The sequence below is a fragment of the Octopus bimaculoides genome, chromosome 5 (assembly GCF_046866305.1).
Source record: "Octopus bimaculoides isolate indiv1 chromosome 5, ASM4686630v1, whole genome shotgun sequence".
Taxonomy (NCBI): Eukaryota; Metazoa; Mollusca; class Cephalopoda; order Octopoda; family Octopodidae; genus Octopus; species Octopus bimaculoides.
Genome location: NC_142932.1, coordinates 47,544,901 through 47,563,431, shown reverse-complemented (window position 1 = coordinate 47,563,431; position 18,531 = coordinate 47,544,901). Strand labels below are relative to the sequence as shown.

The following is an 18,531-nucleotide window of genomic DNA, read 5'->3' as shown; positions in this document are numbered from 1 at the left end:
TGACTTGAAGACACGATCGTGATTCAAGGGAGATAATGCACTAGCGAAACATTTTCTATTAAATATTTCTGTGTAACGGAGCTAGGGAAGTAGGCATATTGTTCTAGAGTAATCGAAATTGTCAATGTCAACATTACAACAATGGAAAAAGGTGGCGAGCTGGCTGAATCGTTAGCACACTGGGTAAATTACCTAACGGCATTTCCTCCGTCTTCACGCTCTGTGTTGATAAAATAAGTGCCATTTGAACTCTGGGGGGTTGATTTAATCCCTCGCCCAGACATGCTGGACTTGTGCCAAAATTTGCAACCAATATTACAAGTGAAAGTTGTGTAAAAGGGTGGTTTTATGATGCTCTCCTTGCAGAATTAATAACACGATAGCCATCTTATCACAGCTGGTGACATTAATGGACAAGACTATGATGGCTATTCCAATATAGTTAGAGATTATGAATATAGTACAAGAAGTGAAGAAAAGTAAAGAGGACCTAAAGGAGAGTAGAAGATGGTGGGGGACACTTATAAAGACTTATAACATGGGAGATAATTAGGAGTCTCTAATAGGCCACTAGCTGCAAACTACAGAACAGATCTGCAGATAGAGCAAGGTTCCAGCTTGGCATAAAGTGATATGGTGATGAAATTGTATGACAAACGGTCAGAAAAGCTAATAGACAAGCCTGCAAAAAAAAAAAGTTGGGGAGCATGGAACATTATTTGCTAACAAGGAGAGAATATTTGTGTTTGTGTATAGGGACAGACAGGCAGATATGTATGTATAGTATGTGCACATGCATACACTAAAGTATGTATATGTATATACATATACACACACAAGCACACTCTATAGTAGCTGATACTTCACTCTGTTGATACTATTTCTTGCTACATGTAACACTTTATGTGCTTCACAGGCAGCACTTTCTGCTCCTGTCCTTTCTAAATATCCCTGATATCTAGCTTCTCTCCTACTTGGAAACAGGTGATTGTTGGCAAAAGGCTGGACATCTAGCTATAGAAAATTCATCTCAGCAAACTCAGTCTCACCCATACAAGCATGGAAAAGTGGACATTAAAATAATGACAATGAGAATGGTAATATACACACTTATATATACAGACATAGACACATGTATTTGCATATGTTTGTGAAATTAATTTGCATGTCATAGATTAAACAAATTTTAACATGAAATAATTTCAAGGTAAAAGTCAAACAATGAAATAAAAATAAAAAGCCAGAGTGTAATGAAAAATTGTCTTTAATTAATTAATTTGTTTCTGAGTTACATAATTAGTAACACTGTCTTGTTATTTCACCACCCCAAAATGCCGTTAACACTGAATATAAGTACTGCAGTCAGCTACAGCTGCAGTGCAATGAGATTTTGCGGTAATGTCTTCTCTCAATGAGTTGCAAAAACAGCCATGAAGATGTTAAAAGATGTAAAGATTAACAATGGGGAGAAAAAAAAAATAAAACATGCGCTAGGCTTCATAATTTGGATTCTTTCTTAAAATGACAACACCTTCCATGACTGGTGTGAGAGGGAAATCTATAGATTGCAGTTAAGGCATAATATACAACATCAACAAAACGATTTCAGGCAAATTATACAATGATGATGTGAATGAGATGAGATAGAGTGTGCAAGAGATAAAACTGTGCTGTTGCAGCTATGAGATGTGTATGGATTTTGAGAATTGAGTAAAGAATTGTCTACTGACCCAAGTGGAAAGAACATGTTGAAGAGGAATAAATGGTGAAATTTGAACATAATAAATAAAGAAATAGTAACAATTATAATTTCTAACACAGGCAGAATGACTATAAAAGTTGATTCAAGTTATCCTGGTATTTGACTGGTAGAGTTGGCTTCAACAGGATTTAACCCCTTAGCGTTTACTGCTCAGATATTCTATCTGTTTTATGTCCAAAATAACTGGATATAGCCTCTCACATATACTCTGCAATGTTCTTCTAAAACTAAACAACCACATCATTGAAATCTTTAAGTTACAAGATAATGCCTGATTAATTCAAACAACGTGAATGAATAAGCATTACATTTGATTGAGTAATCTGAGTACTAAAGGGTTAAACCAGTCATGAGTAACCTATGGCCAACGGGACTTTCTGAATGGTATACCTAATGAAAAATGATCATGAATTTTTTTAGAAGTGCAGTCTGCCATTGATGATAACCCATGTCAAATACAGCTTGTTTCTTGAGAAAGGTTACCCAAGCCATACTTAAACATAAAAACTGTGAAGGGATTTAATTAAAACCTGCAAGGCATTTTGTCTGATGTCAAAATGATTTCGTCAATCAAATGGTTTTCTTACCTTGACACAAGAAACTAAATGAAAGAGAGAGGGAGAGGGAGGGGGGGGAGAGAGAGAAAGAGAGAGAGAGAGAGAGAGAGAAGAGAGAGAGAGAGAGAGAGAGAGAGAGAGAGAGAGAGAGAAATATCATCAAAGTGATTAATATTTTATTAACTCTTTAGCATTTAAACTGGTCATATGTGGCCCAAATTGTCAAGAACTGACCTCTTTCACTTACCCTAGAATAACTTTTAAAAAATATACAATCACATTATTGAAATCTCAAGGCTTTGAGATAATGCATGATTTCTGAATGCTAAAGGGTTTTAAACACACACAAAATGTAAAGTTGGCCATGGTGAAATTTGAACATGGAACATGTAGCTTTCATAAAATGTCAGTGCACAATTGCTTTTTCTTTTTGCACGCTTGCTCTTAAACACTTAACTGAAAATACTCAAATCAGCTGAATACACATCTAAGGTCAGCTACCTGTCAAAGTAGAATTATTAGTATCATAGGGATTGCTGTAAAAGAAAAAGAACCCCAAAAAGACTCACCCAACAAAAGTGAAAATATGTGATTACAACATGAAAAGGATACATTCATCAGTTGCTAACTCAGCTCTTTCTCCATATGCCAGCAGTACAGGTGTGGTATGTGTCTGAAAGCCTGTAATGGTCTTTGGTTTGCCTGCCTGACCAACGACATTTACTGCCTGAAATTGCAATAAAATTAAAGAATTACTCTTTGTAAAAATAAGACATTACAAGAAAAAAAAAACAAAAAAAAAACGACAACCAAAAACCCTGAAATAAAAACAGTTCTGAGAGTTTGTACCCATGCTTAACAAGCTCAAAATTAAAGTTTCTGTATGGGTACCCAAGCAACAAGAGTTGTGTTCTTTATGTAACGCATTACCCATTTTCTCTTCACAGCACTAAAAAAAACTAGAATGGGCTCAACTGCATTGTGAACCGACAATACACAAATATTCAAAACATTAATCATAAATCAGAAATTAATTAAGGCAAATTTTGGGAACTGTGTGCAATTAAAATTGATCAAAGTACTTGTCTGGTGCTTATTGACATGCAAATCTCATTATAATAAAACTAATGTTTTATTGTTATTGCTTATGATCATGTCAACCCTGAATAATCAAAACTATGATCAAAGACATTCAAGCTATGACTATTCCATCCAGTTTTAAGAAATAGCGTGTTCTTCCTTTCCAGCAGGTCAAGCAACCATATTCAAATTCCCTTTGCTACTTGGAATTTTCAAACTAAGGAATTTGATATAATTTCAAACCTCACCACTGCCATTGTGTAGCAAAGCTAAGATAACATTATTTAAATTCACAAGGCCTAACTACAGACAAAAGGAGGTGGAGGGGGACTGACCAATGTTACTGACAAGAATATGGTACATACAAAACACCCCAAATAAGTCAATATCTTGTGAAGTGACATTGCTAATAAAAATTTCTAACACTAGGACAAGGACACAAACTTTTGAAAAGATTTGATCCCAGTGCTCAACTAGTTGTCCATTTTATAAACCTTGGGAAAATGAATGGCAAAATTGACTTTTGAGATATTTGAACTTAAAATGTAAACAGACGTAACAAAATACAGCAAGGGGTTTTGTCTGCCAATCTACCAATTCTATAAGGCCCCATAACTTGTGTAGGTTTAGTGATAAAAGAAAGAGTGGAAGAGTTAAAAAAAGTTTATATCTTTATAGGTGCAGGAGTGGCTGTGTGGTAAGTAGCTTGCTTACCAACCACATGGTTCTGGGTTCATTCCCACTGCGTGGCACCTTGGGCGAGCGTCTTCTACTATAGCCTCGGGCCGACCAAAGCCTTGTGAGTGGATTTGGTAGACAGAAACTGAAAGAAGCCCGTCGTATATATGTATATATATGTATGTGTCCCCCCCCAACACCGCTTGACAACCAATGCTGGTGTGTTTATGTCCCTGTAACTTAGCGGTTCGGCAAAAGAAACCGATAGAATAAGTACTAGGCATCCAAAGAATAAGTCCTGGGGTCAGTTTGCTTGACTAAAGGCAGTGCTCCAGTATGGCCACAGTCAAATGACTGAAACAAGTAAAAGAGTATCTAGTCAACATGTTTTTTATATAAATGTCAACTAAATAAAAAAGGAAGTGAGAAGGATGGGAATTTGTACCAGTTAATAAGCAAAATATTACACCATATTAAAGAAAATGTGTGATCCAATGTTTAATCTTTTAGCATTATATGTCATATCTCATTTACACACACACATCTGCACTGTGTCTTTGCACACTATGTCTCACATGCAGAGGTAAGGGAAATTCGTAAGAAAAATTTATCAAAATAACTTCATATTTCTATAGGAACTTACCTGTCCTACTCTGACAGATACACCAACTGGCTTCAACTGTTCATCAAAAGTTACAAGCATTCTGGGTTGTAAAGCAGATACTAAATGGTACAATACATAATGGGACTTGCCAAGGATAACTGAAAATAGAAATAAATTTGAAACACATCAGACAATGTTTTACTACTATTTAGAAAGAAAGAATGGAAAAAAAAAAGCACTGAGAACATCACCACCACCACCACTACTACTACTACTACTACTACCACCATGTTTACTGCTCTCTGCCCTTCTCGACTCATGCTAGTATAAGAGTCAATGTACATTATTACACAGCTGTTGTTTCCCTCTTGTCAATTCCTCAATGAGTTATTAGGTAATGTACAACTACACCACTACATATTTTTCACTTAGGGTTTTGTTAACATGGTTCTAACATTAAGTGCTGGTCCAGACAACATTTCCATTTTGTTTTCCACATTATTTTCTTGGTATATCTAAAGGCATCAGTCAAACTGTCCCTTCATAAAAAGCCTGATGCTTCAATGGCTTCTACATTCTATTAATCCTTCAGATCTGTCTTACACATAATGTTTTCTTGCTTGAAAATCTTTTCTCTTCATTGCCTATATTTCACTATTTATCACACCTCTAACACAAGTATTAAACAGTGAAGCTATTAGCATGGGATACCATGACTTTCACTCTTTAAATACTTATAATAATTACAATAAGAACTAATTAAACTGAAGATCATTATAAATAAACAGGCATATAATATAGAAAATAATCTACACTCTAACCTTTCATCATCTGATACTGGATCACCTTCTTTAGTGACCCCTCTGTTGTGGCGAGACACCTGCTTCTGTCTCTTAGTCACACTCTAACCTTTCATCCTCTGACAAGTTCCTCTCCTCACATAATTCCTTCTCTTGCAAGTTACTTGGCTCCCCTGCCAGTGCTGGTGCCATGTTAAAAGCATCCAGTCTACACTGACGTTTCAAAGGGTATCCAGCTGTAAAAATCATGCCCAAACTAACTTCGCATGTGCTAGTGCCAAGTAAAAAGCACTAAGTCCACTCTGCAGAGTGGTTGGTGTTAGGAAGATCATCCAGCTGTAAAATATCTGCCAAATCACACACAGTAGCCTAGGGTAGTTTTTCTATCTGGCCGGCTTCTGTTAACTGTCCTACCCATGCATGCATGGAAGATGGACATTAAATGATGATGAAATAGCTATCTTAAAAGTTTGTATGACAGAATATAGCTGAATTTCTAGCTAGCTGTGTTTACAGCTCAGATTTACTTGGTTTCCAGTTGTAGCCATTTAATTAATGACCTTAAGAAAAAAATTTGAAATCCTCTAGACCTCCCACTTTTCTCATATCAGTATAACTAATCGCACATAGATGGGCTTAATTGATTAGAGATAATACAACAGAAAGTAAAGGAATTAGATGTTTGATTCTAGTTCAGTTGGATGTGAAACAAATAACATCAGAGTTTAAATTTCCAAATACCACTATTTACAACAATCTCCCCTCTCTGCTATGCAGCATTTTTACCAATAGTGTATGCAACATGAAAAAGTAACAAATGTTCCAAGCTGTACTAGTAGGAAGATCTAACTCAACACAGCAAGCATAATGGACAAATTTAGCTACTGTCTTATAAGCTTGGCCAGTTACAATTCCACAGTTTTACCACAGTTGCTATATCAAATTCAAGTTGACAGCACCTCCCAGATTAGCTTCTTTCTCTCTGTACATAGTAATTAAAGTATAACAGTGTAAATTCATCTACTTACTGGTTTTAACATCAAGACAGGATATGAGTACAGACAGCAAACCTGCAACAGCTACTGGGCTCATCAAAGATCTGTCACTATGATATGGACAAAGAGTGAGAGTCCCTTTACCTAAGTGAGTCAAACCTTGTGCTAAGCGTACCATAAATAAGTTGTTTGGATCTTTAGCATGATAGCCAGCCAGCTGACGCAACATGGCAGCCAATCGTGCATTGTTTGTACCTGTAGAAGGGAAGAGAAGTGGGGCAGTTAGAACTGGAAAAGACAGAGCAAAAATCATTTGAACAAATTCTGGTGAATGTAAATTAATATCATTTTATAATACTCTATTTGAGTTATTGATTAATACATTTTCTACTTTTTTAAAAAAAAACCCAACAATAATAATACTTTTAAATGACACTTATTATTTGGATGTATCTAAGATGCTGCTCCATACATGATGTAGAATGGTAAGGATTTTAAATGGTGATTTTTTTCCCTTCTGTTAAATACCACAGTTTAGTTTGTTTTCTTTTATCTTTTTTACCTGTTTTAGTCATTGGATAGCAACCAGGTTGGAGCACTGTGTTGAGGGGATTAGTCAAAATTGATCCCAGTATTTATTTTATTTCTGTTAACCTCTTTTGTCAAACTGCAAAGTTGAAAGTACATAAACCAACAAACACTGGCTGTCAAGTAGCAAGAAGCAAACAAAGACATACAGTAAACACAAAGGCATACACACATATATGACTTCTGCACAGTTACTGCCCACCAAATTATTTCACAAGGCATTGGTCAGCATGAGGTTAGAGTAGAAAACATTTACCTAAGGTGCCACACGAAGGGACTGAATCCAAATTCACATGGTTGTGAAGCCAACTTTTTAAGCACACAACCATGCTTGTGTCATTGTTTACACATCATCATCATCATCATCGTTTAACGTCCGCTTTCCATGCTAGCATGGGTTGGACGATTTGACTGAGGACTGGTGCAACCGGATGGCTACACCAGGCTCCAAGCAGATAAATCTGAATCTATCTCTATAAACATCATATATGATAGGCTATTATGTACAAATAACCATTTTGTGGAAATATGCTTTTCTTAAAAATCATTTTAAATTCCATGAAACTGTGTCCTCGATACTAACTCCTCAACTGTGAAGTGTTTGTGTGGAACATCTTATTTTGACTTTAGCATACTACATTCAGCTGAAACAAACTTTGAACAAATGATTGTGTGGTCAATCACTTAACTCTTTAGCATTCAAATTACTCTGTCAAATGTAATGCTAATTTACTCACATTGTTTTGATTTAATCATGCATTATCTTGTAGCTTTGAGATTTTAATGATGTAGTTTATTTTTAGAATGATACTGTAGGGTAAATGGGAGAGGCTGAATCTGGTTGGTTTGAACACAAAACAGGTAGAACATTTGGATTGGATATGACTGGTTTAAATGCTAACGGGTTAATCGTTAATATTTTCTACTAACAACAGAAATTGATCAGGTTTCCCATGGCAATACTTCTAATTTCACTGACTATGTTTTCTTTAAAGAAAGATTCCCTGTGGTAGTATTTGCCTTTTAAAATGTAGAAACAAGAGATGAAATTGAAATACTTAAAAATAAACAAATAGAAAAAAATGCAACAGTAATTTATAATGAAATCTGTGTATTGACTTACCTGCACCAACAATACCCATAGCTAAAATAGCATTATAACTGACTTCAGAATCACTGTCATGTGAAAACTTGCTTAAGGTATCCAAAATCTGTAGTTTGGGATTGGAAGCTGACACCAATGCTAAAGCCAAAGGAACAGCTCGTCGAATAACTGGTTCTCCATAACGTAGCTGGAAGCAGACAATGACAAGAATATTTCAATTTAATCAACCAAGAACAAAGTGAACAATTATACAGGGTGTCCACAAAGTCTGGGTACATGGGGATTAACACATACTTTAAGAAATAATAATTTCTTATATTTAATTGTTTATATTATGATTTTATTTACTCCATGTACCCACATGGGGATTAACACATACTTTAAGAAATTATTATTTCTTATATTTAACTGTTTATGTTATGATTTTATTTACTCCATGTAGTCAGACTTTGTGGACACCCTGTATAATAGTATTAAAAACCCACAAATTACACATTACCATGTATACTAAAACATTCTTGGTTTTGGGGCCTAAATTGTTTTAAAAACTTTAATACTATATATAACACATAATGCTGTACTACTACTATAAGAGGAGATTACTATAATTCAAAATATTAACTTTTAATATTACATTTTGCACCAAATATGCTAATATATAATAAAAAGCATCTAAAAAACTGAAGCTTTAATGTGTTCTTTTTAAAATTAAAATCAGATGAGGACCGAGATACCTGGTGCCTAGGACCAAGATAACTAGCACCTTGCTGTCCTCAAGAAGACCCATCCTCAACGGCAGAAGTGTTAAGGCCATATCCCCTGGCAAAGAGGACTGTCCTGTAAGAGTCCTGTGCTAGTGCCACATAAAAGCACTCACGCCACTGCCACATGAACAGCACCTAGCACACACTGTAAAGTGGCTGGCGTCAAGAAGGGCATCAAGTTGTATAAAAGCCAGACTGTTTCACATTCTATGACACTAGCCTATCTCAAAGTACACATGTTGATGTGTTTATATTTAATTTTAATTAAGAAATCTTCATCACAATCAAAATTATTACATTAACAATAATAAAGATTTTATCTGGTAAGCTTCCATTATAGTTCCAGGTTAGAGCATTTTGGAAGTTGTATTCCAATTTATGAAGTTACTTGATTATTTTGAAGACTTACTGATACAGAGACAGACTATTCTTGTTAGAAATATTGACATTGAAGAGCAAAAATTGAAAATTATGAAAGAAGAACTACAGCATTTAGTTATACAAGAGATACAAAAATATTCAATCTTAGACAGATAGGTCTGTCCTACAAGGCTAAAAAGAATCATAATACCAATATATATATATATATATATATATAAGCCAAAATACTAGTTCTAAAATCTAAGAGATCAACGCCGTAGTTGTACTAACAAGTAATGTTTGTAGCCACTTCAACATGGCTGTCCATTTAAACAGACTTTACTGCAATTTTTTAACTCCAAGAGGGCATCTCCTCTAGCTGCTTAATGATGCACAGCTGCATCCGAGTAATTGCGAGCAAGGGAGCGAACCGCTACCGCCTTCTAGCAACAGGACCAGCAGACAAGCCTGGTTTTGGGCTATTTTTGCCTCTCTTCAGTACTGGATACCTTGTCTGCTAGAGATGGTAGTAACTTGCTTCTGCTCGCAATATATATAATTTCAAGTAACATACAGTCGCTGATTTTGCAACAAGCAAAAATGTTAGTGCTAAAACTCTCTAAGAGATCAATAGCCCAAAACCAGCATGGTCTGCTGGTCTCATAGCTAGAAGGTGGTAGAGATTTGCTCTCCTGCTCACAATATCTCAGATGCAGCTGCGCATCATTAACCAGCTAGAGGAGATGTCCTCTTGGGGTTAAAAAAAAAAAAAAAAATCACAGTAATGTTCAACAGCCATGTTGAAGTGGCTATGAACATTACTTTATATATACACACACACACATTCAGAATTTGAGGAAGCAATATCCATGTAAGGAATTGTTAAAAACAATCCAGATGCCAACTGGGTTTAACCAAATATATTGATAGGAAAATCATCAATATATATGTGTATAAACAGTCTTGTAAAATTAAAAAGTTAAAAGAAAAATTAAAAAGATGCTTGGTTCATTTTATTTGCATTACAATTGGAAAAGTAATTCAAATCAAAATATGAAAAGTTATACCTATAAAAGTATAAAAGGAACCACCTCAACCAACAAAATAACCCAAAAATATCCCCCCCCCAAAAAAAAAGAAAAAAAAAAGAGAAAGATATTCTACATACATATATGTTTCGATGTAACAATATTTAAGAATCATCAATAATTATAACTTTAAAAGATGCAATAATCTGTATATTGTTAGATCTCTTCAGGAAAAATAAGTGTATTTTAGTCTTGAGTTACAAAATGACTTGTTTGATGGTTATTTTGATGGATGAGGAAGTTCCTTTTATACTCTTTTAGGTATATCTTTTCATCTTTTAATTTGAACTACTCTTCCAATTATAATACAAATAAAATGAAGTATCTTTGTAATTTTTCTTCTCCATTTTCTTTTATTGATTTTTATATAAATATATAGCTATACATACATACATAAACACACCCACCCGAATGTGATGGTCCTCTGAACCATCTAGCAGAGCAGCAACTCTGAATAAGAACTGACTCAATTATGATGGCCCTTCCAACCTATACCAGCGTGGAAAGTAAGCATAAAATGATGATGATGATAATTTTATATCATCATCATTTAACATCCACTTTGCATGCTGTCATGGGTTGGATGGTTTGACCAAGAACTGGCAAGCCAGGAGGCTGCATCAGGCTCCAATCTGAGTTGGCAAGGTTTCTACAGCTGGATGCCTTTCCTAATGCCAATCACTCAGAGTGTGTAGTGGGTGCTTTTACATGCCACTGGCACAGGTGCCAGTCGGGCAGCCCTGGAATCAGTCACGCTCAAATGGTGCTTTTTACATAAGTGCAGGTGTGACAGGTTAAAAAGTTTGCTCCCCAACCACATGCATTCAGGTTCAGTCCCAGTGTATGACACCTTGAACAATTGTCTTCTACTAGCCCCAAGCTGACCAAAGACTTGTGATTGATTTAGTAGATGGTATCTGAAAAAAGCCAGTTTCAAATATATGTGTGTGTGTTATTGTTTTGTTGTTTTAACATCATGTGATAGCGATAAATAAGCAAATGTCACCATCATAAATGTGGTGTCCTTTTTTTCTAATCTTCTGTAAAAAGATGTCAAAACATCAGATAATATGACCCTACTTGGAAGAAGGCGAAGGTTGGTAACAGCAAAGGCATCCAACTGACCCATGTGAGCATGGAAATGTGGACATTCATTTCTTTCATTCAGTGAGGAATATTTTCTATGGCTTTTCTGCCATTAACCTTAAACTGTATCTAAGCAAGGTGATATTTCCTCATGGCCAGTTATGTTTTCACAGATGATTGGAAATGGGTGATATTGCTTGTATGGTGGTGATACTTGTCTACAACTATTGTGATGACAAGTAGACACAGGCACACACACACACATGCTCACGTGTCCGTGATGGGCTTCTTTGAGTTTCCATTTCCCAAATACACTCACAAAGATTTGGTTGACCTGGGCTATAGTAGAAACTTTCCCAATGTACCACAAGAAGTGAACTTCTTGACCACATACCTATTCCAGTGTCTAAGAGAGAGAGCTTGATATCTTCTTGAAATAAAAAACTTTATAAAACAAAACTTACCAAATGTCCAAAAGCTCTGAAAGACATTTCAGCTCCGATCTCTTCCCCCATAGAAATAAGTGCAATTCCTAGAACAGCAAAACCTATGAAAAAACAAACAAATTAAAACATGTAATATAAAATCACAACAAAATGAGCATCAAATGAAAGGACTATTATTTGGGACATAATATAACTGGAACATTTTGATGTGTATATATTTTGTATCATTAGACAGGAATGACCTCAAATGGGTTGGTATCAACAGAGGTTTTTGGTAAACTTTCCATAGAAATGCACAAGTAATTCTTTTTATTTCACCTCCAGCATCCCACAAAGTCAAAAAGATTGAGAACTACTATGCTAACTATTCCTGACAGCAAGATAAAAATGAAGTAAATCACAATAAAGTGTTCTCTCCAGAAACAGCAGATTTGAACTAATAATGTATTAAACAAGTAGTCCAATACCATATCCACTACACCATATAGACTTTACTGCTTAAGAAGAGAGTAAAAGTAATGTAATTTGATAACCAAAACAGAAATATCTTAACTAGTTCAATAAAAAAACTCACCTTGTTGAGCTGAGAGATCTGGTTTAGCAGGAACAGTATCTTTGTCTTTATCATCTTTGTCTTTTTTCTCGTCTTTCTTGTCTTCTTTCTTCTTTTTGTCATCTTTTTTATCGTTACCATCCTGAAATTCAATGTTAAAAACATTTTACATTAAAGTCATCCCTAAAGTCAGAGATAAGGAAAATAAGATTTCATAACATCAATGTCTTTCTTACTGAATTAGTTCCAAATATGAAATGAAACTAGTTTGTAAATTTAACATATTAGGAGCGGACATCTTAAATCTATTGCTCTTACCACAACATAATACTTTATAAGCTGAATAACCGTTCCACAAAACCTGATATGATACATAAAAAAAAATAACAAACAGAAAAAACAACATACACAAGACAAATGTGACTTCCATATGTTAAAACTAACCTGATCTTTAGATTCGTCATGCTCTGAACATAAATGTAGAAGTTGCTGAATCTTTAATACATTACCAGTACCTGAAATTTAGTTTAAAAAAAATATTCAATCAGATGTATGTATAAACATTTCTAAGAAGTAAAATTAAAAATTGTGTCCATTCTTTCACGGCTTCAGCCATTGAACTGTCACCATGCTTAATGGTTCAATAGATTGTACTGACTCTTGGTACTTGCAGTAGAATTATATTAAAGTGACAGACCCCGGAAAGGATGAAAGGCAAAATCAACCTGAAATGTGAATTCAGAACATAACTTATATCCCACAAAGTGTTTTGTATGAAGCTCTGCTGATTCTGTCAATCATTACTTGACATCTACATTTTCAAGTGAACAAAAAAATTTGTTTTGTTAAAGGAGCAATTCTGATATCTTTAAAAGAAAATATATTCCCTGCTGACAATTTCAAATGAGAACGAAATAGTGGTATACATCATTATATAAGACCAGAAATTTGTTCCTTGATTTTAAATTCAAAGTTCTCCTCATGCCAATTATCATGTAGAAACGATTATCTCCTGGCCACCAGGTGACTCCATGTGTGTGTATGTGTGAGTGTTCTTTATTCTTTTTCTGGAATTATGAATTGAAGCTTACATGTTTCCATAAAAAAAAGTAATTAAAAGTAATTCAAGTTACAGAATTTGTAAAAAATAAAATTAAAAAAAAAAAAAAAAAAAAAAAAACACTCTGGTAAACTTGCGCTTCAAGGGAAATAACTTATTACCTTTCAGTATCAAAATAAGACGTTTATGTTACGAAGCTGAATTGATGAAAAGAGATGGTCTGTGTCTGTTGAGTTTCTGCTTGCTGGTAAGAATTCACAGTTGATATCCAAGCTCAAACGAGTTAACCTTCACTGGTATATATCACACAACCACAAGTACGCATATTAAGTGTTGCTCACTGCCGAAAGCAGATCCGACACCCCCCTCCTCACAACTAGCTGTGTCATCAATTAAAAAAGTGCCAAAGGAAACTTTATAGTATGCATGTAAATACTTTTTCAAGGCCACAGAAAAATATTTTACATCTTACCTGCGTAAGCACAAATATTTACTAACATCTGGGTCATAGATTTCAATGGTTCAACCACAGCTTCCAAAGCAGCAAGTGTAGCTTCTACAGCTTCTTGTTTACCTTTAAATTAAAATGAATAAATACATCATTTAAATTTCTTCCATTATGACACACTCTGGTGAACCTGAATCTTTGCTAATGTTACAAATTGGACTGTCATTTGTGAATAGGTTTAGTGGTAATTTAAAAGCAGAATGAGCTGTTCCTCCTCCTCCTGGGAGAATGGTGGAAGCAAAGCCAGACAATGGTACAGCAACTGCAACTCATTTTTGTTACCTTACCTTGGAGAGAAGCAATGTTACAAATGTTTTACCTGTGCCACCAGGAGCATCAAGAAAGAAAATTCCTCTGCTTTTTTCTGGCGATTGTGGAACACCACATGCACGCATACACACACACATATAGTATCAAACATCAGATGAAATGGACGTGTGTGTGTGTGTGTGTGTGTGAGAGAGAGCAAGTGAAGGGGTGTGTTGTCATGTATACGTACATACATAAATAAATTGGCATGCATCTTTCTTGTATGTGTGCGTATGAGAGAGAGAGAGAATGCTACTTAGATATCACTCTCTCTCTCTCTCTTACACACACACATAAGCATGCAAAAACTTAGGAAGATTCATCTATTTTTAAATATTTTATTCTAAAAAATGAAATACGGAAAACTGGCACTCGCGAATATAAACAAACATGTCAGACGATAACTTAGTTTTACCAGTCAGATATTATAGAAGGGGCCCGACAATATCGTCTGCGAATTAAAGACCGTTTCACAACCTTTTTCTTAAAAGTCAGTTTATAACTAATATATACTATTATGTCAAATTTTGTGCCAGAACCATTAAGGCATGACTTCCTTTTGTAACCTGCCAAAAACACGCCTTTTTATATTTAATTTTTTTTTCCTACACAAACCCCCGTTTTCGGCTATGGAGAATACAAATCTGCAAAATAATTTGCAAAAATCGGCATTTTGAAATTACCCCTACCCCTAATTTCTTCATTTTTAACTTTTTTCAGAATTTTTTTTCAAAATATTCGGAAAAATAATGAGATTATGATTCTGAAAAAAATCTCCCAAAATTTTTGTAGCTAGGGATAGAGTTACGGTGTTAGGGTTAGGGAAAAAGATGAAAAATGAAGGCATTGGGGGTCGGAGGGGGGGGGGGGGGATTTCAAAATGTCGATTTTTGGCAATTTTCTGGATTCTCTGTACCGAAAATGGGGGGTTTTGGGTAGAAAAAAAAAAAGAAAAAGAAAAAAAGAAAGCGAGATGGGGGGGGGGGGGAGAGGAGGAAGTCTTTCCATGGGAAATATCACATCATAAAATGGCCGAAGGTAAAGTAAGTCCACACCACCTAACCCTCCATACATAGAGCTGAACATGGCGTGCAAAAAGAAAATAGATAAAATTTTTTTTTACGGAAATTAATGAAGTGGGCAAGTTCAGATCGAAATCAAAGCTAGAGTGAATGAGAGAGAGCATTGCAAACAATGAATGAGATAAACATGGAATGAAAAAATTGTATAAATAAAAGCATGTTAGAAACTATCTTGTACCGAGTATTTAAGTAATTTATCATACTAGTTTACAAATAGCAAACATTAAAATCGAAAGTGAGAGACTTCGCCGTTTTTACGTCAATACCGGAAGTTGACATTGAGAACTTTTTTAAAGAAGTGAATCATAAATATAAAGCAATATTTTTTTTTATTTCTAATAAAAAAAATCAAATGAAGACCCAATTATATGTCCGAGGTCAAATAATTCATGCATCACAAGTATGGAAGTAATTGGTGCATCCTTTTTCACGTGAAAAGCAAATACATACACATCTACATTTTATATATTAATAGATAGATAATAGATAATAGATAGATAAGTCTAGAATTTCATTTAATTCAATAACAATTTAGCTACTATTTCTAGCTGATCAAGTGACTGCAGAAGTACTCTTATCTCCAGGTGTTCAAATTCCACGCTATTTCATGTGATGTCTAATTCCCTGCCTTCATTTATCTGCCTACATTACAAGCCTATTTTCATCTAGCAGAAATCCACTATCTGTAATGTAAATATCTCTGTGGCACACAAAGTTTTAAAAGCCCAGTTGTCTTCTAAAATCACCTTTGTTGAGTCTTTTTTGCTGAAATTACATTTCGCAACTTGTTGAGCATACATGTGTCTCATTGTCCAGTCTTCTCCATGCTTCCTTGTTCTCATCTCTGCAACCCATATGTTTGTGAGCTCCAGCAAGGGCTGCTGCTTCCTGTAGTAATAACTTATGTACAACATATTTTCTTTGCTAACAACAAGAGTCACACAAACTTGGGCCTGCATTGTTTAATGGTTTCTGTTTATAATGGTATATTTTCACTAAGTCATAAAAGGATGCAAACTTGAAATGTGTAAATGATTTCAGATATCTGAGATCATGGGAAGAAAGCATAAAATGATACAGTGAAGAAAGAAGTGAATTGACATTGTTATCACTGAATAAGATGTCATTAGAGTGGTTTGTTTTCTATACTGTTAATAACAAAATACAAGTTTTACAGCTGCCACAGAGAGCATATAGGTATATGGATCTGAATGCTGGAGACTTAAAAAGCTATAGAAAGTGTATACCGAAATGTTAAGGTGGATGAAGAATATTGCTTGGGAGCAACAATTACATAACATGTATTTATTAATAGTCAAATCATCCCTATTTAACCACTGTGTAAATCTTATTCACTGATACACAGCATTGCAATTCTTACACATGCTTATATATGAAGACTCAAACCCCAGATTGACTCCCATTCAGTTGACCTCTGATCAGGGGTACTCCAGCTGTGACCTTCCAGTCTTTTGGAGGGAATATAGATTATATCATCCAATGTGTCCTTTATATTTTTTAAAAAGAGTATGGTTTGAAGGAGATCTGGTTGCCATTTTTATTAGGTTGAGTAACTACATAGAAGTTCCGTTATCAATAAAGGTCATAGTTTTTTATACATTACAATATAATCATCATTTAATGTCTGTTTTCCATGCTTGATAGCAACTCAAAGGCTAGGGGCTGTACCAGGTTCCATAGTCCATTTTGGCTTGGTTTCTTCAGCTGGATGCCCTTCCTAATGCCAACCATTCCAGAATGTACAAGGTGATTTTTATGTGGCACCATTACAGGTGCTTTTTAAGCGGCAGCAGTACCAATGCTTTTTACATAGCACTTTGGTTTTAGGATCTCAGTTCTGTTGTGGTGGGTGATTCCTTTCAAGTACACAATGCACCACATATCTCAGTCCTCTGTCATCTCCTTTGTAAAGTTCAGCATTTTGAGATTAGCCTTCAAAACTTCGTCCTATGTCTTTGTGGGTCTCTCTCTCTTCTACAGCTTTCATTTTAAGTGATCAGCACAATAAGAAACCATTCAGATATTTACAACATGTATTGAACAATTAAAGATGGATTTTATTGTATTTTTCTCACAGACTGTATTTTTTTATGCAAGCCATAATCCTAGAGTGTTTACAAAATTCAATATTACAATATTTTCTCTCACAGTCGGTTGAAACCCTACATTTGAGAAATTTCATTAAAACATTCAAATGAAATCTTAGAATGAGTAAATTAAAATTGAACTGAAATCCTGAAATGTTTTATGGAAATTAAGATAAGCTAATGAGGGTGCCCTATTCAATTAGTCAACTTGCTAGAAATAGCAGGCAAATCATTCTAAAATCAGATTCAACCATTTTCAGTAAAGGAAACACTGAATAATACAGTGCGAGTATACAAAAAGATGGGACAGTAAAAACTGAAACAGCTTACATCACAGATTTGCTCAAACTGAGCTGAACTTGGACTAAATCGCAACAACAATAACTACATAAAAGGCTCAATGTTTACTTAAATATTTGCCATCAGCAGAAAGACTTATTTCTGGAAATATTTACAAAAAATAGTTAATAGTTAGTAGCTCTTTTGCATCAAATGTGTCCATAAAGTAACAATTGAGATGTCATTACATTTCTATATACCATCTTATATACATACCAAGATATGTCAAAGCTAGACCTAAAGACAAATATCGCGTATATGTGTCATTGAGGTCTGCTTGAGGCCATTCCATCATTTTCTGTATTATGGTTGAAGAGACATCACCATTGCAACTACCCACAGAGATCAAACCACAAGAAAGAGCAGCCATTCCAATAATCTGAAATATATAAACAGGATACGCCATCATCATCATCATCATCATCACCAGCATCGTTTTAATGTTCACTTTTCCATGCCCACATGGGTCGGATGGAATTTGTTGAAGCAGATTTTCTATGGTCAGATGCCCTTCCTGCTGCCAACCCTTACCTATTTCCAAGTAAGGTAATAGTTCCCTATAACCAGGGATGCTTTCACAGATGATTAGAAAGAAAGAACATTGCTTGCATGATGGTGACAATCATTTACAACTATCATGTGATGTCAAGGCAAGGAGA

At 35.0% G+C, this 18,531-nt stretch overlaps 1 protein-coding gene across 1 annotated transcript in view; it reads right to left on the bottom strand.

Annotated features, from left to right (window-relative positions):
* Positions 1 to 1,246: 1,246 nt before the first annotated feature.
* Positions 1,247 to 18,531, bottom strand: part of LOC106877936 (26S proteasome non-ATPase regulatory subunit 2) — a 42,670-nt gene continuing 25,385 nt past the window's right edge. Inside the window, exons 13-22 of the mRNA XM_089352195.1 lie at positions 18,089 to 18,251; positions 13,999 to 14,100; positions 12,911 to 12,981; positions 12,488 to 12,608; positions 11,932 to 12,014; positions 8,188 to 8,356; positions 6,510 to 6,731; positions 4,721 to 4,839; positions 2,932 to 3,046; positions 1,247 to 1,558 (exon numbers count right to left, since the gene is read on the bottom strand). Of these exons, the coding sequence (XP_089208321.1) occupies positions 1,491 to 1,558; positions 2,932 to 3,046; positions 4,721 to 4,839; positions 6,510 to 6,731; positions 8,188 to 8,356; positions 11,932 to 12,014; positions 12,488 to 12,608; positions 12,911 to 12,981; positions 13,999 to 14,100; positions 18,089 to 18,251 (1,233 nt within the window). The 3' untranslated portion in view covers positions 1,247 to 1,490. The remainder of the gene's footprint in view (positions 1,559 to 2,931; positions 3,047 to 4,720; positions 4,840 to 6,509; positions 6,732 to 8,187; positions 8,357 to 11,931; positions 12,015 to 12,487; positions 12,609 to 12,910; positions 12,982 to 13,998; positions 14,101 to 18,088; positions 18,252 to 18,531) is intronic.